We start from the raw sequence: 26,991 nt of genomic DNA, 5'->3' as shown, positions 1-26,991 counted from the left end.
GACCTTATCTGACATCATCATTTAAAGGGAAGCATAAGATATTTGAGCTCAGTGAATATTGTACATAATTTCCAATGAATATTTATTTGCTTGCTTCAGCCATGCTTGTACCTCATTTGTTTTCGCTTTCCATGACCACCAGAGAGAGAATGTTTTACTTGGGGAAAGCAAATTGCACAGTTTCATGGGGGAACTGTCTGTGGAAAGTGAATTTCAGATATGCATGTGAGAGTACTTGTGCCATCCTATCAAAGGTGGAAATGATACACTGTGATTTATCTGACCAATAACTACTAATTGGAAAGAACAATTATGGAATACTCAAGGCAAGCTGTTAAAACTCAATCCATAGAATGAAAATGTTTTGAAAAGAAACTGGCATATAAAATACATATATCTGGAAATTATGATCCGCTTGCAGGTGTACACTGAGCAGAAAGAGGGTAAATGTGATGGCTGCATTATTGCACTATTGTTGCAAGAAAAGGTGCAAAAACTGCTAGAAAGAGTAGTCGGGGTCTAAAGTGAGGTCTAAAGAGAAGTGAGGTCTAAAGAGAAGTGAGGTCTAAAGATCTCACTTGAAAAGACAAAGACAATAGTGACATCTAAGTCTGTTGAAAAGGTGAAGCTATTCCTATCCAAATCTGAGAAGGCATTGGAGTGTGCTGAGCACTTCAAAGACCTGGGTAGCAAGACTACAAGGGGCGCATAACAACACTTAGAGATCTGACATAGAATTGGACTCATAACTGCTGCTCTAGTGACACTAATTTTGGGAAGCAAAAGTATTACCACTGTAACCTCCACTTGGAGTTTGCCACCTCCTGGAATTGGTCCTACCCTCTGGACTACAACAATGACAGCTACCAGCACTCTCTGACACCATTTCCCAGCATGCATGGGAAGAGAATGGACTCAAAACTCCTGCTGATGCTGACAGGGGGCTTCTGCATGGAGTGACATGGACAAGTAGTTTTCTGGGCCAATGATGAGTTAGGGCTCCTCAGTCCTCTCAGTGAGAGAGGACAACCTGACTCTGACTGAGGGGTTTTAGCTTTAGTTTTGAGCTTTGAGCTAGGGAGCTGAGAAAGAAGCAGAACAGCTCAGGGAATCTCTGATTAACTCCCACTCCCCACAAAGGGAGTTTTTGAACTGCTGCATGATCAGTGCCTGGGTCAGGCAGTTCCAGCCCTCCCAAGACCAGTGTCCAGAGTGGCAGAGATATGACCCAGCACTGTCTACCGAGAGCCAGCCAAGACCTCTGCATGACTTCAAACCAGAAAGCCAGGAACCTGCCCCACCTGGGACAAAGACACAGGAAGGAGATCCTTTCTGTTTAAGTTGGCCGCTGTTCACAACCTCCTCTCTGAACTCATCCTCAGTGTGCCTGGGCAATGCCAAGGGGATCCAGGTGCTTGAGATAAATTGTGAATGGTGAGAGGTGGGTAATTTGTTGATTTATTAGTGCTTAGTACTTGTGAGTTAACCTTCTCCTTTTCTTTCCCCAGAACCTAATTTCCTATCCCCAATAAAGCCCTCCTTTATTATACTGTTATGTTTGGAGTTGTAATTTCTTTGCTGGGGTTTGTGATGAATATTGTTTCTTGTGTATTGGGTTCTATACTCCTTGTCAGTAATGGTAGCATTATTCATTTTCCCCTAGGGACACATCCCTTGTGCCTCAGGCACAGGGAGGAATCACCTTGGGTGGAGGCACCAGGCGTCTAGAACCTAGGACCCAAACCATGAAAGAATAGGGAAGAAGCCACAACAAGTAACCAGCAGCAGGGAAGAAGCTTGAGCCACACTCATGAGAGAGGCTCTAATTATAAAGTGTAAAATTAAATTGCTGCAGTCTTTTGTCTTCAGCATCTTGCTATGTGACTATGAGACAGGAAACAGGACATTAAGAGGCTTTCTGTGTTTGAATTTAAATGCTATGCCTGAATTTACAGTATAACTGGAGCGAGACTTGATATCATCAAGATGATCAGATGAAGAAAACTTGAGTTTGCAGGAGATATGGGTTAAATGAGTAGAGGAAAATTGACAAAGCAAGTTCTGTAGGGACTGGTGCCTGGGGGCACTTGCAGCAAGTGTGGCTTAGTGATGAGGCTGACTGGATGGGATGTGGTAAGACTTGCTTCTATTGGCTGTGTGAAGACCATGAAATGTAGAGGAAGATTGCTGGCCAATGACGCTTGTGTGTTGTGTTTACCTTTTATTATGATGTGACTCTATTGTGCTTTGCACTATGAGAGAATGTGTATGTATGTACTATTCCCTGTGATCCATTCTCGCAGCTCTTTAAGATGTGATGAGAAAGGTAATGTAGCAACTGTGAGTCAAGATTCCTACTGACCATCATTAGGCAATGCCTTAATTTGAAGCAGAGGGCTGAGCTGCAAAGTGTCCTCTTGTGCCTCCCTTGCTCATATGAACTGCCCTGTGCCTCAGCCAGCCAATCCAAGAGCCTAGTGCATTGACCAGGACTACGCAATGAGAACACTCCTCTTAGAGGTACTGCCCTATTGGATGATTGTTGCAGGCTCCACCCTGCAATTCCACACTGGCTGTGCACCCTTTCAGTACTCACATACCTTATTGGAGTTTGAGATGCATGAATGCAAAGGTGCTATAAAAGTATAAAATTGTATTCTTACTTATAACAAAGGAGCATCACCATCACTCAGTGGACAGGGAGATTCCATTTCTTTGCTTTAAGGATTCAACCATCTCCTTGCTTTAAAATCCCAGGCTCTGTGTCACAGCCACTGTCCTTCCAGTTGAGGAGGACTGGAAGGAACTCTCTTTAGCAACAGCCTTAATCAATTAAAGCAATTGCTAACAATTGATGTGAGGCACTCCAAGGTCTGAGCCCATCACCTCTACCGCATATCCAGACCCCATTAGCCCAGAGAATAAGAGATCTCCCCAGACTGTCCTGTATTTATTGACACCAAGATTGCAGAGATAAGTGATATCACTGTAGACTGGGCATGACCAAGAGAATTGTGTGTCTTCTGCATATGGTAGCCATGAAGCTATTTCTTCTAGCAGCTGCATGTAAATACAGTCTACTGAATACGACAGGAATGGAACCCTACAGAACTCCTTGAGGGAGGACTCTGGTTGCAGAAGTCCAGATGACCCCAGCATCATGTGACTGACCCTCTTGCTGCAGAGAGATTCAACAGTATGAGGCTGAATGTTTGCCCTTCATGCATGGAATGCAAGAGACTCCTCCCATCAGGAAAGTTATTCACGTGCATAAATATTTGCAGGACTGGAACCATAAAACTTTTAGTGAAATCATCATGGAAGGTTGCTCCTGCCATAAGCTACTTTTCAACATCTTGGATTTCTGGCATTTCAAATTAAATTGTTTCTGTCATAAACATACAGCTAAGGGTAGCATAAAATCCTTCCACTGGGAGGGAATGGGCAAGGACATTTCTACCTATGTCTGGTCTTGTGAGGTGTGCCAAAGAGTGGGAAAACTCCAAGTCCAGGTCAAAGCCCCTCTCCAGCCACTCCCCATCAGTGAGGTTCCCTTTCACCAAATAGCTATGGATATTCTGGGTCCTTCTCCGAAAAAGACACCCAGTGGAAAGCAGTACATGCTGACTTTCATGGATTTTGCCACCTGATGGCCAGAAGTAGTAGCTCTAAGCAATACCAGGGCTACAAGTGTGTGCCAGGCATTAACAGACATTTTTGCCAGGGTAGATTGGCCCTCCGACATCCTTACAGATTCAAGAACTAATTTCCTGGCAGGAACCGTGAAAAGCCTGTGGGAAGCTCATGGGGGTGAACCACTTTGTTGCCACCTCTTACCACCATCAAACAAATGGCCTGGTGGAGAAGTTTAATGGAACTTTGGGGGCCATGATACGTAAATTCGTAAAATGAGCACTCCAATGATTGGGACCGAGTGTTGCAGCAGTTGCTCTTTGCCTACAGAGCTGTACCACATCTCAGTTTAGGGTTTTCACCATTTGAACTTGTGTATGGCCTCAAGATTAAGGAGCCATTACAGTTGGTGAAGCAGCAATGGGAAGGGTTTATGCCTTCTCCAGGAACTAACATTCTGGACTTTGTAAATAACCTCCGAGACTCTTTAGCCCTTGCTAAAGAAAACCTAACAGATTCTCAGGAAGAGCAAAAAGCCTGGTATGATAAACATGCCAGAGAGCGTTCCTTCAAAGTAGGGGACCAGGTCATGGTCTTGAAGGCGCTTCAGGCCCATAAGATGGAAGCGTTGTAGGAAGGGCCATTCACGGTCCAAGAGCTCCTGGGAGCAGTTAACTATCTCATAGCATCCCCCACCTCAAACCTAAAGCCTAAAGTGTACCATGTTAATTCTCTAAAGGCCTTTTATTCCAGAGAATTAAAGGTTTGTCAGTTTACAGCCCGGGGAGGAAATGACGCTGAGTGGCCTGAAGGTGTCTACTACGAAGGAAAAAGTGACGGTGGCATAGAAGAGGTGAACCTCTCCATGACCCTTGGGCGTATGCAGCGACAGCAGATCAAGGAACTGTGCACTAGCATTGCGCCAATGTTCTCAGCCACGCCAGGATGGACCAAACAGGCATACCACTCCATTAACACAGGTAATGCTCACCCAATTAGAGCCCAACCTTACCGGGTGTCTCCTCAAGCCAAAACTGCTATAGAACGGGAGATCCAGGACATGCTACAGATGGGTGTAATCCGCCCCTTTAATAGTGCATGGGCATCTCCAGTGGTTCCAGTTCCCAAACCGGATGGGGAGATACACTTTTGTGTGGACTACCATAAGATAAATGCTGTAACTCGCCCAGACAACTATCCAATGCCACGCACAGATGAGCTATTGGAGAAACTGGGATATGCCCAGTTCATCTCTACCTTGGACTTAACCAAGGGATACTGGCAAGTACTGCTCAGTGAATCCGCCAAGGAAAGGTCAGCCTTCATCATCCATGTAGGACTGTCTGAATTTAATGTGTTCCCTTTCGGGCTGCGAAATGCATTCACCACTTTCCAAAAACTGGTAGATAGTCTACTAGTTGGATCAGGAGAATCTGTAGTTGCCTACCTTGAGGATGTTGTTTTTTTTGTTTTTTTGTTTTTTGTCAGCAACTAGCAAATTGTGACTAGCTTCTTTTGTTCCAAATACTCATTATTACACATGTCGTCTTTTTGTCGCTCACTCCCAAGTCTAATAAGTGTAAGGCATAATTATTCCCATTTATAAATAACTTTTTTCATCCCATCTCTGTGCCAAAAAATTTGGCAGATATCCCAGGTAGAAGATTTGAAATTATGCCCTGCCAAAGACAATTGCTGCTGATGAATCACAGCACACACGAGAAGGTTACTGGTTGCTGAATATATAGCTGTATTTTGAAGGCAACTTGGAAACTCTATACGATATTTGCCAAATGTATCATAAAGTCACAAGAAAAGGCCATTTGGCCTCAAACTGAGTCTGATTTGGGTATCTTTGCTGGCCAAGGTTAACTTTACACAGCTCTGATAGAATTCTCAACACAGCCAAATTCACTCTGAAAGGGAAACATATATTGTAAATTATGCTGCTGCCCTTACTGAGCCAAAGTTCTGCCCTCAGATCTATTCACACAACTCCATATGGCATCAGTGGGAATTCTGGATGAAAAACCAGCCCTATACAGAGGGCTAGCACATCAATACAGCCCTACACAGTGGTGCGCATCAATAGCCTATGTCAACTACAGGGTTTATACATCAACTTAAGCCCTCAGAGGACAGGCTTAAGTGAATTTTTTAGCGTATGTCTACATGTATAGTGCTGCAGTGGAGAGAGCTCTCCTGCCGGCGTAATAAAACTGCCTCCACAAACAGCAGAAGCGATGTCGGTGGGAGAAGCTCTCCTATCGACATAGCACTGTGCACACGAGCGCTTATGTCGGTGTAACTTATGTCACTCAGGGGGGTGGTTTATTCAGACTCCTGAGTGACATAAGTTTTGCTGACATAAGCTGTTGTGTAGACATAGCCTTAAGTAGTAAGACTCAAGAGGTAGCCCTCGGCACGGGGTGAATTTAACGCTGTGGGTGTCTACCTGAGCACATAATTTGCTGTTAGGGTGCACACTAAGGTGAAAATTAAATGTGAAATGTAATTGGATTGCAGGGCTCAAAATGAATTAATGTGACCCCTGGCTCAAGAGAGCATTATGCAGGCGTATTTCAGACCAGAATGTGGCTAAGAAGGACAGTAGCATTTACGCTGTTTTCTTCAGTTATTGCTCTCCCCCCCATGTCTTTGTGCAGAGAACTAGCAGTCCGGGAGGTGCCCATGTTTACACTCAGTATGTGGTCAGTGTTTACTCCCTATCGATAACTGTTTACTGCTTACATCACTTTGCCTACGGTGGTGCCACTAGCTGCAATGGTATTAGTACCAGTGGGAGCTTACTGTGGTGAAGGTCTCAGTGACTTATAGCATTTACCACCATAACAATTAAGCCCACTGAGGAGCATGCAGGTAAAAAGGCTGGAGCTAAAAAACCCACCTTGCTGCGACCAGGCCTCTGCCCATTGTTAACATCACTGCAGCTGAACTACTGGTAGCGCTGATGCTCTGGGAATTTTTCCTTACATTCCCTAGTATAAACAAGACATGTGAATTTGTTATGGGGGGGGTGGGAGGAGAGGATGATTTTCACTGTGCTGAAATGACTGCCACATACTATGAATTGTTACCTTCTTTGGCCCTGAAACATCAAAGCAGTTAAGCACATGCTTAAATTTGAGCATACCAGTACTTCCATTGACATTTAAGAATATGCTTTCATGCTTTGCTGAGCTGAGAACTGTATGAGCAGATTCTATTCTGTAACATTCTTTCACGGAGAATGTCAGTGAAACAGTAAAAATAAAATGTTTGCCATTTACATGGATATTTGTCATGTGCATGAGCAATGGGCATGGTATTATCCTTACCCTGTTTATTCACTGGAATGTGGTAGTTGTTTTATGGCACCGGTTTAAAAACTGCAGCTGTTGGAGCAAAGGAAAACTGCTCTACACACCAAGCAGGGTCTCTTTTTTAGGTGAGGTCTATGCCTGCAAGACTGGGTTATACAAAAGCATGGCTGAGATTTCTAAAGCTGTCTAATTGACACCTAATTCCTATTAAACTAATAGGAATTGGGTGTACAGACCTCCTAGATGGCTCTCAAAAACAAACCCATCCATACATACAAATATAATCCCTTGAATTGTCAAAACCATTTAGCTTAAAGAATGGGAGAAAAATCCAATCACCTTTACTAGCTCTAGCAAGGACAGAGTCTAAATCTCCACTTTCCTGCCCCAAATTTCTCAGTGTGGTAATCTTGCATGCAAGCAAATGTATTATAAATAAAAAACCAACAACTGTTAGTTTGACAAAAATGTTCAGTGTCGAGGTCTTGTTTATTAAAACCCATTGTGCTGGAGGTATTCAGATAGGAGGAAAGATGGGAGCTGCTGAGATAGTTTCCGGGGAGAAATTATTTAAAAGACTTCTATAGACCTTTTCCCACTGTAAGCAATTTACTACTAGCATATTGTGCAAATGGTTATAATCCAATATGAATTGTCAGTGAGTCTGTTTCATAGAGACAGGGAGTATAATTGGAGGCTAGTTAAAAATAGGTCGATTAGACACGTGTGATACTTGTTGACACTGATAGGAATTTATGAATGGTGTTGTCCAACTATTTGTCAAACCTAAAGTAATCAGCACTTGCTGTAACTATAACCGGAATATACCGAACATTTTGTGCGAGTCTTTTGATCGTTAATTGCAGATTGTCTTATGATTCTTTTATAGTTGAAAAAAAATGAAAGAGCGACTCCAAGGACTGAGCTCAGTTACATCAGTGGTAATTTTGCATGTTTCAAACTTGAATGCTGCCATTTCATGCTTATCTCACAAAAACACAATTTTGGGGAAATGGCCTGGAACACAAATTGTGGGTATTCTGAATTGTGTGTGTTGTATTTTTTTCCCCAGAAACACAGCTTTAGATAGAAGCCTCTAATTAAAAGGAACCTGACAGACAGTGACACAAGACTACTGGCTGCTGCTTGAATGCATAAAAAAATATTAGCATCAGTTCTCTTTATCCAGTTTACCCATCAGAAATGAACCCTTGATTTTATTTTGACATTATATATTCCCTTCCCTGTCAATTTAAGATATTTCTTTTCTTCCTTCACTTTACCTTCATTTCTCTCTCCCCTGGGTTTCTGATCATGAACTGAATGGTTGGTTCCACTCCCTAATACAGTGTACCTACACCAATGTTTGCACTGTCTATATTACATGCTGCCCAACTGTTAGCCACTTTGGGATCCTGCACGCATGAAAAGTCATGGATGACATAAAACTGTATTTTACTTAATAAATTACATTCAGATGATCTCAAAGCACTGTTCAAAAGTTGTTCAATATCATGCTTCAGAAGTAGCTGCAGTGAGATGTGACTTTCCTAAAGTCACAAAGTGTATCAGTGGCAGAGCTGCAAGTAGGACCCAGGTTTCTTGGTCCCCAGGACTGTGTTCAGTCCATTCAACTGCACAGTGCAGCATGTAATATACTGTTACCCCCTTTGGATCCAAGAGGCTAGTCGAAGTTTGGAACCCCAGGGATATTTCAATTGGAAGTAGAAATGTACAGTCTGGAATGTCCTTTGATGCCAGCTTCTTTATTTACGAGGAATGTACAAAGTCCTGTGTCTCTGAACACTGAAGGAGCTAAGAAAAAAAGCATCAGTTTCTTAGCTCACAGCCCCCAAGATTCTTCAGTCAACACCTGGCCAAAAAGCTCTCTCTCTGTTTTTCCAGGGTCACACTGTTCTTACTGGCTCCTGCTTGGCTTTCTTACCTCTCCGTCTCTCTCTCTTTGTTTTTGTCTGTTCTCCGTTTCTGTGTGATCGGTTGTCACACGCACGCTCTCTCTCACACACATGACCCCCTACCCAACTCAATATTCAGACAAACACTCCTGGGTGGGTTCACACACACTTTTTGTCTTAGGTGGGGGGCTTATGCATACAGTTGTGTTAACTGAAGGCTGAGTTCACGCCTATCAATTTTGGTGGGGTCTGAACCCATAACAAGGTTTCACCCAGCTCATAACAACACTCCCCACCTCAGCTTCACTCATTGTCCTGATGAGGCCTAAATGCTGAGCCCCCAACCACCCAACCCAAACAGAAAGAAAAGAAATAATTTAAACTAAAAATGATAGAAGATTAATTATTTATCTAGGTACAGATGAATGTTTCTGTCAGGTGTGTCTGTCAGGACAGTTTCATATCACCAACATACAAGAATTTTATTCACACCCGAATCTGGGGCTTTTCTCTCTGGAGATTTGCTTTCAACAATCAGGGAGAGGTCCTTTTCAATCAGCCCCTGAGGAACACCTATTGTTTGTTGAATTTGCTGGTCTGCCATTCTGTTTGAATGGGAGATTCGCCTCTAACAACTTTTCCAGCCTTAACTTCCACAGCTATATTCTCAGATTCCCAGCTATATTCCACAGCTATATTCTCAGGGGCAGTCAGGATCAGTCACAAGAGTCTGAAAATGCTAAATCACACTCTGCTGACTGCTGAAATGGTTTCCCTTCTTTTACTATGTCCTGTCTGTCAGAAACATTCAGCAAATGAACGGGGATCTGTTCCTGATTCGGATCCACAAGAGCTTTAACAGCTAAGGGTTTGTGTGTACTGTGATAAAAGACCCGCAGCATGGCCACAGCTGGCCTAGAGCAGCTGACTCAAGCTCACAGGGTTCAGGCTGCCGGGCTATAAAATTGCAGGGTAGCGGTTCCAGCTCAGGCTGGAGCCCACATTCCGAGACCTTGTGAGAAGGGAGGCTCTCAAATCCTGAGCTCCAGGCTGAGCCTGAACATCTGTCCAGACCCCAGCAAACCCAAGTCAGCTGACCTGGGTTCTGAGACTCAGTCCCGCAAGTTTTTAAATCACAGGGTAGATATACCTTAAGGTCCCACTTGCATATCGAAGACCCTGCATATCAAAACAGGTTTCAATCACTTCCCATCTTTCCCTTGCTGGACAGCTACCATAGCATGTAGTTGTTATAATGGTTGTGCCTCCAGGGCAGGGCAATTCATTCACTGCAGACCAAGTGACTACACACCATTTGTCTCACCCAGGTAATTTCTCCAAAGGGAATTTCCACAGATGGAATACGTAAGACACCTTTCCTGACACTGATTACACAGTTATTAGCCAGACTGAAATATAAGCCAATTATTAGCTCATCCACTATTGCAGCCACACAGACTTCTTGCTCAAATTGCAGAGGTCCAATGGTCAAAACCATATTTTCACAGGGGTACCCTTGCCCCAGTCACAGTCTCTATTTGAGACCAATTAAGTGATTCAGTTCTGGATCCCCTATTCCCTAGCCTTTTTAGTGTGACTGGTCTAATAATTATTATGTCTGAGCCTGTGTCAGCTATCCCTATACATATCATAGATCCTATTACATACCCAATAGCCAAACTCCCATTATTGTTGTTTAATTGCTCGGATCTAAAAAAAAATGGTGGGGCTGATCCTTGTGCCTTTTCCCCTTCAGCTTGGCATTCCTCCATTTCTCAAAGTGTCTCTCTAGACACCTGCAGCAGTCTGTCTTGGCCTGCCTTAGATTTATAACAATCCTTTTTTGTCCAGTTTTGTCACAGTAGCAGCATTTAACAGAAGTGTTTCCTTTACATTTTCGCATTCTTGCCAATTTCCCTTGTTTTACAAATCAAATTTATACTCTGTTATAATTCAATATGAATCAAATTAGAATCCTCTTTTTTATTATGCATATTAGACACAGAGCTGTACTTACAGGGCTCATGGTGATCAGCTTCCATCTTCCTCACTAGCACCTGTTTCCTCTTCCAGCACACTGCTGCACGAAAAGATTCAATTTCTGTGGCAAAATCCCCCAGCTTCTTGAAGTGCCTTTGGCCTTCTTTCACTGATCTTGATCTGCAAGTTCACATGAACATCTATAAATTGGTCCATTGCCACTCTATCCTGGAAGGCTTCTGGTGTATCTGGGTATGCCAGGAACACAAGTCTTTTCAGGTCCTTCTCCAGTTTAGATGTGGTTTCTTCTTTCCCTCTTCTAGCTCCTAGCTGTGCGCTGGCCAGCTGAGATTGATGGCAAGCTGCAAATTGCAAGTCAAGGGCTTGTATCAGATGTGTATAACTCTCTCTCTTTCCTAGGGACAAGTTCTACAGCACTATCAGAGCTGGGCCACCAAGCTGGAAACCCCCTTTCTGTCCTTCTTCTCAGCCATTCATTTGAGGCTCTCATCTTGAATTGATCCAACTGAGCCTCCCAGGCAGGGGTACTGGAACATTTTTTATAGTGGGGGTGCTGAGAGCCATTGAAGCAAACTGTAAACCCTGTATATAATGGAAACCACTTCAAGCCAGGTGGTGCAGCAGCACCTCCAGCACCCCTAGTTCCAGTACCTATGCTCCCAGGGTGTTTTCCCTTCAAAGATAGTGGAGCTTTTGTATTATTTAGGCTGAAACAGCCTGATCTCTCCCCTCTGGGCCTCTGTGGGTTCTAACTGGGGCAGAAAACTGTTGTAAATATCCAGTCTTATTCAAGTCCCCCGGCTCAATTCCTCAGCTAAGCAGCTGCTTTCCACTGTGACCTGTGATTCTTGGATTTCCTTCTGGAGCTGAATTTTCAGCTCACTAAGTCCTTGCTGCAGTTTGTCTATGTTATCAAGTTCCATGCTGGCTAAAGCTTACACGGTCTCCACTATTTCAGGAGAAAACGTCTGGTCTATGGCAGTCAGTTTGCTAGTCACCTCTTTGATCTGTCTTGCCATTCCAGCCTGAGGGCTTTGCAGCTGGGCTTCCCAACCTGCCTAGAAATTGTGCAGTTGTCACTCCAACAAAGATTTAGCCATCAGCCCTTTCTGAGAATGCTCCAGATACTGCTTTAAGTTCCCTTTGTGAAGTCTCCAGATATTGTTTTGAATCCTGTTGGCCATTTCTGATTTCTGCAAGCACCTCCATTATTTGTTCCATCTTGGTTCAACAGGAATACCAGTTGACAATCTCGCTCCTTGGAAACTGGATCCTGCTTCTTACACCTGTTGTGTTCCTATTAAGTCAAAGTTCAGAGCCCTGAGGATCTTCCAGCTGGAAATAGAAATTGATGGAGTCTGCTATTTTCTTAGATGGCATCTAGATGGTTATTTACAAGGAACATACAAAGTCCTGTATGTCTGAACACATAAGAAACCAAGACCACAAGGAGCAGTTTCTTACCTTACTGCTCTGTAATAGAACTGCTGCATAGTGAGCACCCCCTCCTAGCCAGAAGTGTCTCTGCAGGCTCCTCACCTCTGTTTTTCCTCACTTCGGGACCCTTTAAGAACTCACAGGAGGCTCTTTCTGGTTAAAAATACCCGGTTTGGGGCTAGTTTAATATCAGAACCAGTTTACAACAACCCAGAGTCCCAAACTAAAGTCCTTTTTTTTACAACACAAATAAAAAGTCCATACTTAGCTCTGGCATTTTTTCTCACCTCCAGGGATCATCTTCTATCCTGCTGTGATCTCCCAGCTTTACCTCACTGGGGTTCTGACGTCTGGTCCCAAACACAATCAGGGTTTCCCACCTTCCGCCGGAGCCTTCTGCTCATGCGGATTCACCTTCCAAGCTCCCTGGTGTCATGGTCCTGCAGAAGTCTTTTTTTCCTTCCTGCAGTATCCAACATCATAGCTGCAACTCCCTGGGCTTCCCCCCTTTTATTGGATTCACCTTCTTTTTTTATATGGAGTTGCCTGGTTCCCCTCCAGTAGGGCCCATTCTGTAATTAGTGTCCACTAAGCCCCAGGGTCTCCAGCCCATAGGACATGGCAAATTGTACCGCCTGCTGCTTTTGTTGTCTCTGCAAAAGTTGCAGGAGGAATGTCCAAATCTTTTACTGCTGCTTGGCTAATAGGCAGACAATTTCCTCCATCTCTTTTTATGATCACCTCTTCTCTATCCCCTTCCCTCCTTGGTGGGAGGGGGGTGTCAGATTCTGCCAATGATGCTATTTTGTAACAGGACTGCTGCTTATGGAGCGCCTCCTCTCTCTCTCTCACCTCTGACCCCAAACAATATTCAGTCAAAAGCGCTTGGCTAGTTGCACACACACTTTTTGTCTTAGGTGGGGGCTTAGATTTACAGTTAAACTAATTGAAGGGTGAGTGCACAACTATCCAGCTTAATGGGTTTTAATTCATAGAATCTCAGGGTTGGAAGGGACCTCAGGAGGTCATCTAGTCCAACCCCCTGTTCAAAGCAGGACCAATCCCAATTTTTGCCCCAGATCCCTAAATTGCCCCCTCAAGAATTGAACTCACAACCCTAGATTTAGCAGGCTAATGCTCAAACCACTGAGCTCTCCCTCCCCACAGTTCAGCACATCAGGTTTCACCCAGCTCATAACAACACCCTAACTGTCAAAAGGACAAATCATAAAGGGCTTGATGGTGCACATTACACATAGTAAGGGGTCGTGCAGAGCTCCTCTGCCCAAGAGGGAACAATGGGAGGTGGTCTGCTTCAGGAATTAATAAATAAATAAAGAATGTTGATAAATTGAAGATGGTTCAGAGAAGAGCCAGGAGAATGATTAAAGGATTAGCAAACATGTCTTTATAGTGATAAACCAAATAGATTGAGCTCTTTGAGTCTAACAAAGAGAAGGTTAAAGGAGGTGGGGGCCTTAATTCATCAGTCTAGCAGAGAAAGGTATAACACTATCCAGTGGCTGGAAGTTGAAGCTTGACAAATTCAGACTGGAAATAAGATGTACATTTTTAACGTTGGAACAACTTACCAAGAGTCACGGCGACAGTTTTAAAATCAATATTGGATGTTTTTCTAAATGATCTGCTGTAGGAATTATTTTGGAGAAGTTCTCTAGCCTGTGTTACCCAGGAAATCAGACTAGATAATCGCAATGTCCCTTCTGGCTTTCTATGAAGCTATGAAAGAAGGCAGAATATTCCACGGGGAACAAGGAGCCCCAGAGAGGATAGGGAAGGAGGAGGGGCCATTGCTCTGGTCCCTCTTCCTTTTTTTTTTTTGGAAACTGATTTGTGTGTGATTTTTCCACATTATCTTTACAAGTACATAAACAAAACCTCTCACAACCTGAATAAAGATCCTTCGCCAGCACATGACATGATGCTAAAATGGGGCTCTGCAATCTCCAGGACTTTAGATATATATAAAAAGAGTCTGTATAGATATCTAAAGAATTCATGTAGATAAAACACAAGAAAAAATTTATTTTGGAAATTAAATGAAAAGCAAAATACCCAGAGAGAACAGTATTATAAATTCGGTAAAAAAAATGCGGGAGAAATACAGTAAATTACCATGGTATATTTTCTTACTTAGGGTTACAGGTTTTGAAAAATGCAGCCATTCTGTGCTTTAATACAAGTGAAAATAAATATATTTATTTTGCCTTTACATTTAAATAAACTCATGCAAATTGTATTTACACACACTCTCTCTCACACACACCTAACCAACTAACCCTTAAAAGCAGGGTGTGTTTTCATATCTTAAACATCCCAAAGAGTTATTATTTCTAGCCCTCCCAACCACTTTCAAATTATGATTAAAAACAGGGTCTTGCAGAAAGGACCATCTTAGCAATGGAAATATTTTGTACACCAATATATGATTTTATTCCTTCTTTGATATCCTTCATGTGCTATGAATCCTGGGCATCAGATATATATTTATATGTATTTCTGTACAACATTAAAATGGACACAGAAAGACAGGAAATAATAACGCTTTTGTCATGGCAACATAGTAGCTTTTTAGCACTCAAGAAAAAATAAAAAAAGTTGCATTTCCTCAGCAACGCAGGCCTTGGAGGCGGCTCCAAAAGCCCACTACCACTCTGTATTCTGTGCTGCAAACCCACAGTTCAGTAAGATGTAGTATCTTCTTTCTAAGGCCACTCAATCTACTGCAGTTTATTCTATTGTATTTCTGCTCATTGTTTGAAAAAATAAATTATAATACACAACCATCCCAATTAGCAGGGAAAGGAGAGCTAAATTGCTTAAGGCAGTCATGCATATGCCCTTTTGGAATAAATAGGACACTGTAAAGCAGGTTTTATTGGCAGAGAGATAAACATTATAAGGAAATATTCAAAAGGTCAAAGAAAGAATCAAGCAGAAAGTTGTTTTGGATCTGTACTAAACTGGTCTTTCAAAGTCAGCATTTGAGACTTAGATTCCCATAAACAACATCCATCAGACAACCAGCCTCAAAACTCCATCACCAAAGCAGTAATTTAAAAAGATGCTAAAGTCTTTAGCTTGGAGTCGAAAATGCACACAGCTACCGAATTGCTCCTGGATACCTTTGGGGTGTATCTATCTAATCCTCATCACTATAGGATCTGAGCCCTTACAGAGATTCACAACACCCTTGTGAGGGCAAGAGGCAGTATTGACACAGGTGGACCCGAGGCACAGAGAGATTAACAGATGTGCCCAAAGTCAAATAAAAAATCTGAGCTAGAAACTGAACCCAGTTCCCCTGAAGCCCATTCCAGTGCCTTACCCACCAGATCATCCTTCACATTGACCATATAACTACTATATCTGGTTTCTGCAAATCGTAAAGCTTAATGCTGGGAAAATGCCAGTAAGATACCTGTGCAAAATTTGCACATTTTGTTATCTAATGTACATTAGATTGTGACCAACTCCATGGAAGTAATCTGTATGTTTGCATTTTGTTATAAAACTTTTCTGAAAAAGCACTCAGTTCATACCCTAACCCATCTATTTACAAGCATTTGCTTCCCTATTTTAAAATCTATACTTTTAGACATTTTTCACTGAGACAGTTAGGGGCTGATCCTGAGACCAACTGGACTAGCAGTGTAAGGGTTGCAGGACTGAGCCCACAAGGAAATTCATTGAATTTACTCAGATGTTGCATTGACAGCAATGGGAGTTTTTCCTGGCTAAAGCTACAGGATCAGACCATTAACTTGTATCAAAAATCTTGTATCAAATACCTTCTCCAGAGCATTAAAACGAAAAAAACAAATAAAAGCAAAAGGATAGAGATATTTGGAAAGATTTTTGTTGGTAGCATGAAGTCATTTAATGTGTGATCTCACAAGAGGAACAATCAGGACAACATTTATTCCCTCCAACACCTGTGTTTTTGATTATTATTGTGAGCATTGTCTGCCATAATAGAAGTTATAATATTAAATTGTGATCCCCTAGTGGCTCTCATCCAAGGATCCTGAAGCATTTTGAAGACATTCAGTAACTTAGGACCATATGCTGTCACTCTTCTAAAATGGGTGAAGGAGTCTTTCAACACAGTGAAACTGCTGTGGTTCCAGTGTATGTGAAGCACACGGAATCTATTCACCTCCATAGGCACAGTGCTTCTCTGCTACAGTGCAGGTGGTCTAGGACATGGTACGGGAACTGACCTATCAGCCATGGCCCATGATCCACAGGTGTAGATTTCCCATGGAGGTGAATGCAGGAAGACAGCTGAGGACTGCTTTGCTGCTCCATTACCAAAACCCTAGCTTGTGGATGAAGGATTCCTTCTTCATCCCAGGCCATTTTAGATCCCCTGTATAGAGCCCTTTTACACTGGCTTTGTGGGAGTGCTGCAGCAGGACCATTAGAAGTACAGCTCATCAAAAGATGGGGAAATATTGGTGAAAGTTTTCACAAAAAAATGCCCTTTGTTGAAAATTATTGAACATTTTTGACCAATTCTAATTAGGAGCCCTAAATGTTGTTCTAATGTTAGATAACTTATGTCCTAAAGGTGCCACTTAAGAACTACACATTGGGTGAAATCCAAGATCCACTGAAGTCAATGGCAAAACTCATTCACTTTAATGGGGTCAGGCTTTCACCACTTCATTGGGAGCTGTGCATATGTAATTCACTGGCTTAATATGTGGTATCATGTCTCTCTGGAAACAGGTACTCTCTCATGCCATATCTAAGAGAGTTACTTGTTTATCTCAGGTGGCCAAGGCTGGGGTTTTGGTGTGAAAAGCCCTAGAGTCAGGCTCCGTTGAGGACCATGTGTGCAGCTGTGGCTCAATACATACTCACTTAAGGACACTTTGGTTCCAAAACATGGACGGTAATTACAAAGCGATACATTCCTCAGATGACAGCCTAACTTTTCCTTAATCTCTTACTCTGGCATCAACTTTTCCAAGGCAAACCTGGTATATTCTTTTAATCTTTTCCCTAAACTATCTCACTGAAAGTTTTTCCAGCAGGCATCAAGTCCAGGCAATAGCTTAAGTGCATCCTCAGAATGGTACTCTTGACCCCATGGAGCAAAAAACATGCCAGTAAGTGAGCACTGATATGGAGTGGTGGGATTTTTAAGAGATTAAATAAACCCTGGAAATTTCAATAGGGTCCTGAGGATTTTACATGGCTGGTAACCTACATGACCTTCTTACAAGAAAGGCTTTTAAACCATTTACGTTTGTAAGGTGGATGGTTTTTGGTTTTGGTTTTCTGCAAAGGGGAAATTTTTAAAATACAAAATGTCTTACTTAAGTAATTAACAATGACACTTTAGATCATTTAAAACTGAAATAATTTAAGAAATCTAGTCAATTTTTTACTCTTTGCTTGCTTTCTGCACTCCGAACAGATCTCAGAGTGAAAACAGATGGGACAATTTCATTTTTGTTTCCAGTCAGTTTCTTCATCTGGTTCTCATGCGCTGGCACAAGGATTGCAAGGTGGTGTTGAAATCCAAGCAAGAACTTGTTTTGGCTGGAATTCTAAAGACAGCATGAATATTACCTTTGTTTGTCTCAACGAATCTTAAATTTAAACTGGGACTTTCAAAGCTGTCAAAGGGATTGGACATCCAATTCACATAATCTGGTTTTGAAAGTCCCAAATTTGGGGCATACACTAGCCAACAAAATCCATATCATACCATCAGATGGTTTCTTGGTCAGGGTAGGCAGGAAAGTAACTATATTATTTTTTCAAACAAACAAGTGCAGGAGAATTGCCAAAGGATTAATTTTGAGACAAGAGTTTTGCTAGTCAGAACATAGAGATGGCTATGGGGCTCTAATTCACTATGTTACTCCAGTTTTACACCAGTGTAACTCTATAGAGTCACATGAGCATAATGCTGTGGTGAGTCAGGCTCTGTGAACAGCCACTTTGCAAATAGGGCTTTCCTTAGGTGTTTTTTAGGAAATTACATTACAGTGTTGCCAACTCTCAGGATTTTATGGCAAGTCTCAGAATTTTTGATATTTGGCTTAAAACCCCAGCTCCCAGAGTCATGATTATGTGAGAATCACTGCTTTCACTTTAAAACAATAAAGTCCTTATGGTTGTGAAGAAAAGCTTGACAATATGAACCAGATGTGCCTTGAAGGCGCAAGAGAAGAATGCAGAGAAAATGAAAGAACAAAACAGCAATTTTTGAACTTTTGTGTTGGCTGTACTTCTCTTCTCCCATAAGGAGTTTTCAGATTCTGTGTGACTATTGGAAGGCCCAGGAACGGAGCAGAACCTGGCCCATAAATCATAACATACTCTTTTGCTATAGCACTGGACCACAAACTGGGTGCCTCCACTTAAAGGGTTGTGCACAAGAAGTCCTGAGCAACTTTGATTAATGAGGAATGGATAGCTGGAATATCTGCAGATGCTGATTATGTTCATGTTGACCAGACAGCCAGTGTCTCCACATCTGCTATTGTGGCTGAGGCCAGATATTCCGGGAGTGGATCTACACACTAGATCTAACACATGGAGGACAGCTAGTGTTAATCCTCTTTAATTCCCACAAACAGTTACTGTTGAAGAAGAGCAATAGAGGACCCCAGTTCTATGGTACAAGTGTCTGAAGGATCCACAGAAAGGAATGAATGTGAACAAAATGTAACAGGATAGCTGCATGGCATGAGATAGTGTGAGGGAAAGAAAGTGTAGGGAAAAGATAATATGGATAATGTAAGTTCTTCCTTACAATCACCAGAGAGGGTGAATCATTTAAACCTAGACTCACTTATCTCACGCTGAAACAAGATCTAATGTCCAAAAATGTGCAAAAGCCATAGCTGAGTATATGGGTATGGCTGTGTGTCTACTGAGGAAGAAATTGTTTGAGGTCAGTTTGTTCACATGAAAGGACTAATGAAATGCTGCCAAGGTCAATGAAACACAAGGTGTCTTACTGCTGTACATGAGCCAGCTTTTCCAAAGCTGCTTTGGTTTGAGGAATTACTTCCACTTTTCTATCCTCTCACCCTCTTTTAGGAAATGCAACCCACCCTTCCACACTCACCCTGCTTTATTCCTTTGAGCACCAGGCATGTTTCCCCTCTTTGTAGATCCAGGTCCAAGAAGTATGCTAATAGACATCATATACTAAGACAGCCATATTGCACACACTTGGGGATATGGAGACATGCATAGAACAGAACTGGAACAAAGGATTTACCACAGCAAGATCATCACGTCCTCTATCCTGCTTTCTACAATTGCTTTGAAAGAAGGTGAATACATAAGATATGGGGCAACAGGAGGGTGTAACAGTGAAAATAAATATATGGAACTAAGCTGAAGGACAAGGTCTAAGATAATAACACTGGTTTTCCCCAAGTCTTCATAACCACTCCTCTTTTTAAATGTTCCTCAAAAGAGTCTTAACTTGTTCTGCCACCTACTTGATTTTACTTTTTCAGAGCCTTCAAGAGAACCCTTTGGCAGAGATGCTGTCTCTGATCTAACCTTCTATTGTATTTTCAGCTTGTATTTCAACAAATATTTTTGGTATATATATTGCAGCTGACACAGCCCCTAATTTTGTTTCTGTAAACAAACATCAGTCGCACTTTTAAAATATACCAGATGAGCAGATCTCTAACCAGTTTTCTTTGAATATATGTACACATTTATGTATATATTATATAGATATATATACATATATCATATATCTTTATAAGGCACAGTCAAATGTACCATCGGTTCTTTAGAATTCTTTTTAACTATGGAAGTAAATCATATTTCACCATCTAGTTTGAAATGTCTAACCGAGACATTTTTGAAATGTTTCGATGATACAGGTTCACGAGCTGTGAGATGTCTTCTTTAAAAAACTCCAGTTATTGTGATAAGACGAACAAAAATTATTTTGACAGTAATTCAAATCCACTTAGTATATAATTGTTCTTCCCCTAAAAGCCATTTTCACCTGCACAAGTAGTTCCCATCTGTGTCTCTCCTTGTTTCAAATATTACATTCTTGTCTCTAGTTTTAAAAGTGAGCCGAAACTTGACCCACAGGACTCTAAAAAGAAATCAGAGAAATTAATGCTAACTTAGTAAATTTAGCTGTGTCTTATAGAAAACATCTGAATAAGCTGGAATGATTTTATATAAAATATAGTGGGCCAGACCCTCAGCCATTTGAACTGAAGTCAATGGAGCGATGCTGATTTACACTGGCTGAGGATCTGATCATTCTATATATATAGCTTAATCTTTATCACTCAAAGAGACTCCAGAACACAAGCATGACAAGCATTTACAATGAACACCCTTCATGAATGAATCCTTTCTCAGTGTCACCATACAGCACATTATGGCTTCTAAGATCCCACAGCAGCTGCTCTTAAGAGGGTTTGGAAACTGTATCAACTATAAACTAGTAGCACAGACATAACTGGCATATTGTCACATTCTAGAAACAAATAGGGGTTGATAGAGATGGTTAGACAGACTGGAATTTTGCTATCTGTCAGATGTACACATCCTGCTGTCCTGGATACCACAGTTAATCATTCGCAATACAAGTGCCTTCAGAGATTACGATAAGGAGTCATCTCATCTTGTTTTTCCACCCTCTTTTAGGCATCTGGAAGAAGGTATTTAAGATACAATTAGTTCCTTTTGTGTTTTACCACTGGAGGTTTTTGCATCCAGACTGACCTTTGTTCCATGCAAGACTACCACATTTCACACACTTCTACATTTTACACATACATGGAGGCCAGCCCAGGACGGTGCTGAGTATCTGCAACTCTCAGTGTAGTCAGGGGGAGCTGAAGATGCTCCAGGTCACTTAGGATTTCGCCCATGGAATGTGATGTAATCAATGGAACATTAACAAGGCCTCAGAAAAGGGGTAGAAAGAACATATGAGCCTTCTAGATAATACTGAAGCGATACAGTCTGATGCAGAAACTCCAGGAAAACTTGACACCTTAAAATACCAAAGTAACTCAAGCATTTAAATCTATCTATCTATCTATCCCTATATGTATGACCAAAGCCAAAAAATGTTTTATAGACAGAGCTCCACAAAGCCTGCACAGATACATTCCAACAATTCAAGGTGGCAGGACAGGTGCAATATAGACTGTAAAAACATGTCAACATAAACATCCCAAACTGGCTACGTGACAGCAACATTGACCCTCCCGACCCTTCCCTCTTCAAATATGTATCTCTAGGCTAGACCAGAGGTATAGTACAAAGAAAACTGCATTGCAATGTCCAGATCATTTAAGCTTTATAGGAGTGCAGCCATCATCTGAAGAGGCTTCCTTATAGTATTCATGATGCAATTATCCTAGGCAAAGTTCAGATAATACTTGGGTTCCACTTTCAAAACAGCAACACAAACAGTTCATTTGCCACATATCAGATTTTTGACATTAAAGCATAGGTCTGGGTAGCTCTTACAGCTGAGGTTAACCAAAAGAAATGATTGAATTTGGGTTTTATTTAATTTAAAAAGTAAATACAAACATGTGCTGACTGTGTGCTTCCTGTGATAGCCTCCCACAATAATGCAAGGTAGAGATTTCTTTAATATACTTACTCACAAGCTGCACTTCTCTGAAACTTTATTACCCAGCTACATGAAAATATAGAACCCTGAGGTTTTTTTCCCCTTCAGACAACACAACATTTTTGCTCACTCAGGTACTTCTGCATCCAGGTTTCAACATACAGAGCCAAATGTCAGTTGTAAGTCAGAGCAGAATTTAGCCCACCGTTTCAAATTCATTGCTATGCAGGTTTTCCTATTAAGTCAACACACAAAGAAGTAAAAAAAAAAAAGAAAAATTGTAAGGCTTCAAGTAAAAACATCTCCTCTCTCACCCATTCAGGGAGTAAGGTTCATTTAATATCATGTTACTCTATTTATTATACAGTTAATTAAAGCTACTGCTCTCAAGATACACTGTACTAAAATGAAACTGGGTTGTTAAACTGGAATGAATGAACAGTGAAATGATGCTAATAAAATGGGATTTGCAATGAAAACTTGATGTTTCTTAAATAAGAAATAGACATAATATACAATCTACTGCTAAAAATAAAAACATATTAAAAAGATTTAAGACTTTTGAAGCACAAATTAAGAAAGACAAAACAAGAGGCTACTTTAAAAACATATTAACCTGCAGTGGATCTTCTGTTATGATCCAGGGGATCAGATCCTCAATTAATGTAAATTGGCATAGTTCTATCCAACATAAAGAGCGCTACACCAAATCACACCATCTGAAGTTCTGGGCCTTACTGTCTATAAAAACTGAAGGACTATGTGAGTAAAAATAGCACATCATTGATAATTTGTAAATGCTTAAAGAACTGCAATTTTGGAAAGCTTGAAAAAATAACATGGGCCAGATCTTGCTCCCAAAATCAACAGCAGTTTTGCTAATGAGTAGATCCCCACTCATCTAACAGAACTGTGCAAGCAGATGCTTGTGCTCATGTGGCTCCAATTGCAGGACTGGGGCTTTAGATAGGAATGGAGCTGAATTTGCTGAGTGCAATCTCAGATTATTTCTTAGATTACTACTTCCAGAAAGAATTGAAAAATTTACTTCCATCTCCAGGTCATTCACATTACTCTATTATGCAAACTTCAAAAAAAAATTTTAGTACCATCATAACACTATTAATGTGCCAGATGAATCTTAATTCTAGTTAAACCACCGTCAGAAAAAGTATATAGAACTTGCACCTTAACCTAATTATTTGTATCACCAATGCAATCATTTTTCTTCCTCTCTCCACATGAGTTATAGCTAAATAACCCTAGCTATAAGTATTTGAAAGGTTTACACATATAATACTGTGTTTAGTCTTATTAAGCCATTCTTGCTCAGGAACTTATGTAGTAATTTCAAAGACCCTTTTGCCCTTAAAATATGTGGATTTTTCTTTTCTAACATTGTAAAGTATGTTCAAAGTGTAGTGCCATGGGATGCATATTTTAAAAGCTACATTGGTGCAATATAAAAGCCTCACTTGGATGGCTTGGTTTTATAATCACTCAGGGTGATATAATCTGCCCCTGTACAGACTGCCAACACAAGGTCTATGTTCCGTTTAACCCGTTTTGATGGCTTAAGTGTGACATTAAGTGGTCCTTAAGTGATGCACAGGCCTTGTGCTACTCTCTCCACAGAGATGAATTTCACCCCTCAAGGAGTTAAATTTGTGCTGGAATTGCAGATGAGTAGAAATTAAAGATAGAAGAGAACTATAAAGCCATCTAGACCAGCCCCTTGCCCGTACACGATTGCTCCCTGTAGAAGGTTTTCTAATACTTTGTCCAATTTAGTTTAAATGTTCTAAGTGGTCAGGCTTCCTACTAAAGACTATTTCACAACCCCTTCCCCTACTATTAGTTTAATGTTTTTCCTTTTAAAAATACACCATTTGCTACCAGTGATAACCCCTTGTATCACTTTTGGGACTACATTCTTTAAATTACATATCTGTAAGCTTATCATACCCCCTTCCCTTAATCATTGCTCAGTCAATTAATTACATATTTTTACCTCTTAATCTTTTTATAAATCAGCCTCTCCAGCTCTCTGTTTATATCTGTTGTTCCCCTCTAAACTTGATCCAATTTGTCAGTATCATTTCTGCCCAGTATCGTTCTGGCAATAAAGTGCCTGTAACTAATGACAATACTCTAGATAAAATTATACCAAACCTATATAGAGGGATTACTACTTCTCTGCTCTCTGATACCTCTGTGTATGCAGTTCAAAATGATACTGGGCCTTTTTGCTGTCATACTGCACTGCGAGCTTATATCTAGTTTGCTGTCCACTATTACTTAGGTCTATTTCCACTATATTACTTTCCAAATTTCTCTCTTCAGATGATCTGGTTCAAGCCAAGATCGTTACTCAGAAGCATGATTAACTTCATACATTTCGATCCGACCTCTCAAAAAGAAATGTGATATACAAGGGACATAATAAGCAGATATTGAGGTGGCTGCCAAGATTTACTGAATCATGAGGCAAATGTTAACTAAGGCAAAGCTGAGGTCAGTATTTTCCTCAATGTACAATAAATCTTAGTGTTTATGTATTGTTACATAAATTCTAACTATCAAATATCTAGAGATCTCTCCATTTTCAGCATGGCATGCAGAGAAAACATTACTCTCTTTGAAGCCAACATCCTGAAGGGAAGATGAATTTAGATGTCCAGCAAAACCTATTTACCTCTGAAGAGCCAGTCAGAAGGCAGAGATTCCATACGCTATCTGCCTGGCTCTTTTTTGGTTCTTAAAATAATGCTGCCTCAAAATCCAAAAAGGTAAACATAGCTTTGTGAGGGCAGGAGAAGGAGGAAAGCCCAGAGAACTAAATGGACATAACTGATATTGAAAAAAGTTATTGACTGGAAAAAACTTTCTGCCCAGAGGGCTGGTGCTCATTAGGTAGGCAGCAAATTTATATCCTCTAGGTATGTGCTTGGCTCAGTCACACACACACTGCAAAACTCAATGGATCGTGATAACTTTCCTCTAAGATTATACACACTGCACCACTGCAAGACAATAAACCATGTTACTGCATAAATCCCATCAACAAAAAGGAGGAGAGAGATAGTTTCCCATCTGAATTTTTTTTATGTCTTAGAGGCTTGTTTTTCAGAATCAGAAGTCTTTAAAAATAGAGGGAGGGGGAGTAACAGGGAGGAATGAAAAATCCTTACTTATGTGGCAGTCCGATTCCATAAGACACAAATGGACACACACAGAATTTCACACACAGGGAGGCGAATCTTGGACAGTGAGAAGCTGCTGCTATTCTTTCTCCCCTCCCGCCCAGAGCAAGTGATGGGGGTGGGGAGAGAGAGAGAGAGAGAGAGAGACATGAAAACACTACATGATGCTTGAGGGCCACTGTGTCCTGTCTGGTTCCTTTAAAGCAGGAGGAATAACACCAACAATGCTTTGGGGACAAATGGTAGTTCTCATACACACAGACTGCGAACAGGGAGTCTGGTCTCCATGTCTGTAAGAAAACAGCAGTCAGGCCAGGGCTTGTCCCGAGATTTTGCTGGCCAGAAAACTCGTGGTGAGGAAAAACATGACCCCAGATTAATTCTTCATCACAGCACAACTTTTACACAACAGTTTTGTTTGACAGACAAATACACAATGGCTTTTCACTCTCTTTCATGAAAGAAATAATCTCTATGGTTGTGGTGCTAGGTGGTAGCCAGTTTCCGCAGTCAGTTCAAGACAGTTTCTGATGGACTGTACAATTTTATTCCCACAAGAATAAGGCTGCAGCTCTTTTTTGGCCAAAAGAGAAAGATGAAAACAAACAAACAGAAAAAAAACAAAAAAGGACACTGGCAGCTGCTGCTCCTTTTGTGGTTGATGTTGTTTGAGTCTTCACAGTGCACCTAGCTTCATGGCTGGCTTAATGGATGGCTCTTTATTTTAAATTTCTTTTTATTTTACACTGAAATTTCATAGGTTGTTCCACCAACGCCAGACACCTTCTTAACGTTAGAGTGTCTAGCAGGACTGACCGGGGCCCCCTGGGAACTTGACGTTGAACCCAATCGACAATCTGCCCTGGAAATTCCTTTTGGCTGTCCATTTATTTTACTGTGAGGTGTCTTCAACTGCATGTCCTCCCTGCAACAAAATAAATATAAAGCGATCCAGGGTTAGTGATCAAAGTAATGGCAGTCAGATAACCAGACAAGAAATGCCCTTGTTACTTTATGTCCTGATACAGCAAAACAGTTAAGCATGTGAGTATCCCCACTGAAGTCAATGGGCCCGACGCAATGCACACTGAAATTAGAGACTGCAGCTTAATTTTGTCTTTGGATCAGGCCCACTGGGATTAATCACATGCTTAAATGCTTTGCTGGATTGGATCTTATTGCATAAGTATTTGCTTTTTTGAAAGGTCACTTCTACATTGCTGGCCTTTGCTCAAACTTCATTTTACTTATGTTCAAAGAAAAAAAAAAGCACTCCAAAAAATCACCTAAGAAAAGGCAGTAGCAAAGCACTTTTAGTGAAAGAACAGAATGCTATTACTAATCACTAAATGTCATAATAAAAGTAAAGCATAAGCCTCTAGGGCCAGATCCTCAACTACAGAGGAAACACAGAGTGCAAGTCAGAAAGGGTAGCTTAAAGCTCACATTTCTATTCCCCTAATCCTGGTGCCATGTTAGACAATGCTTGCATTTCCTGGACTCCATCCATCATGTTAGAGCAGCCTAAGGAATGCTCTAATTTATGATGGTCTGCAAACGCCTCAAGGGAGCTGAAACACAGCCAAGGATAACCATAGCTCAGGGTGCATGAGCCAGGCCCCTTTTTTCCTGCTATGCCAGCAGCGGTACAAGAGTTCCTATGTCACTTGACAACAGAAAATCACTCTTCCATCGGACTGACCCCTCCTGCAATAGGTAAGATGGCTTTAAGGCTGCACTGAAGAATCTGGCCACTACAGAGCAGTTATGACAGATATGATTAAGGATCTTTTTGAAAGAAATTACCATATTGAAAAGGTTAACATATATCAAATTAGGGTGTAAATCCTTTG

At 41.2% G+C, this 26,991-nt stretch overlaps 2 protein-coding genes across 4 annotated transcripts in view; both read right to left on the bottom strand.

Annotated features, from left to right (window-relative positions):
- Positions 1 to 8,985, bottom strand: part of PGAM5 (PGAM family member 5, mitochondrial serine/threonine protein phosphatase) — a 35,402-nt gene extending 26,417 nt beyond the window's left edge. The window contains exon 1 of the mRNA XM_043498373.1: positions 8,902 to 8,985. Within this exon, the coding sequence (XP_043354308.1) occupies positions 8,902 to 8,985 (84 nt within the window). The remainder of the gene's footprint in view (positions 1 to 8,901) is intronic.
- A 5,347-nt stretch (positions 8,986 to 14,332) lies between these two features.
- The window catches only part of ZDHHC8 (zinc finger DHHC-type palmitoyltransferase 8), a 195,575-nt gene continuing 182,916 nt past the window's right edge, over positions 14,333 to 26,991 (bottom strand). The window contains exons 11-12 of one of the 3 annotated variants that reach the window (XR_006275845.1): positions 21,966 to 26,063; positions 14,333 to 20,429 (exon numbers count right to left, since the gene is read on the bottom strand). Coding sequence is in view for 1 of the 3 variants with exons in the window: in XM_038373389.2 (XP_038229317.1) it covers positions 25,880 to 26,063 (184 nt within the window). In the remaining 2 variants the exon portion in view is untranslated. Of the gene's footprint in view, positions 26,064 to 26,991 lie in introns of all 3 variants that reach the window. The other 2 variants (XR_005289038.2, XM_038373389.2) reach the window with 2 other exon arrangements.

Source organism: Dermochelys coriacea, chromosome 15 (genome assembly GCF_009764565.3).
Source record: "Dermochelys coriacea isolate rDerCor1 chromosome 15, rDerCor1.pri.v4, whole genome shotgun sequence".
In the NCBI taxonomy this organism is placed as follows: Eukaryota; Metazoa; Chordata; order Testudines; family Dermochelyidae; genus Dermochelys; species Dermochelys coriacea.
The sequence above is the reverse complement of the archived record's forward strand: the minus strand, read 5'-3'. Positions and strand labels throughout refer to the sequence as shown.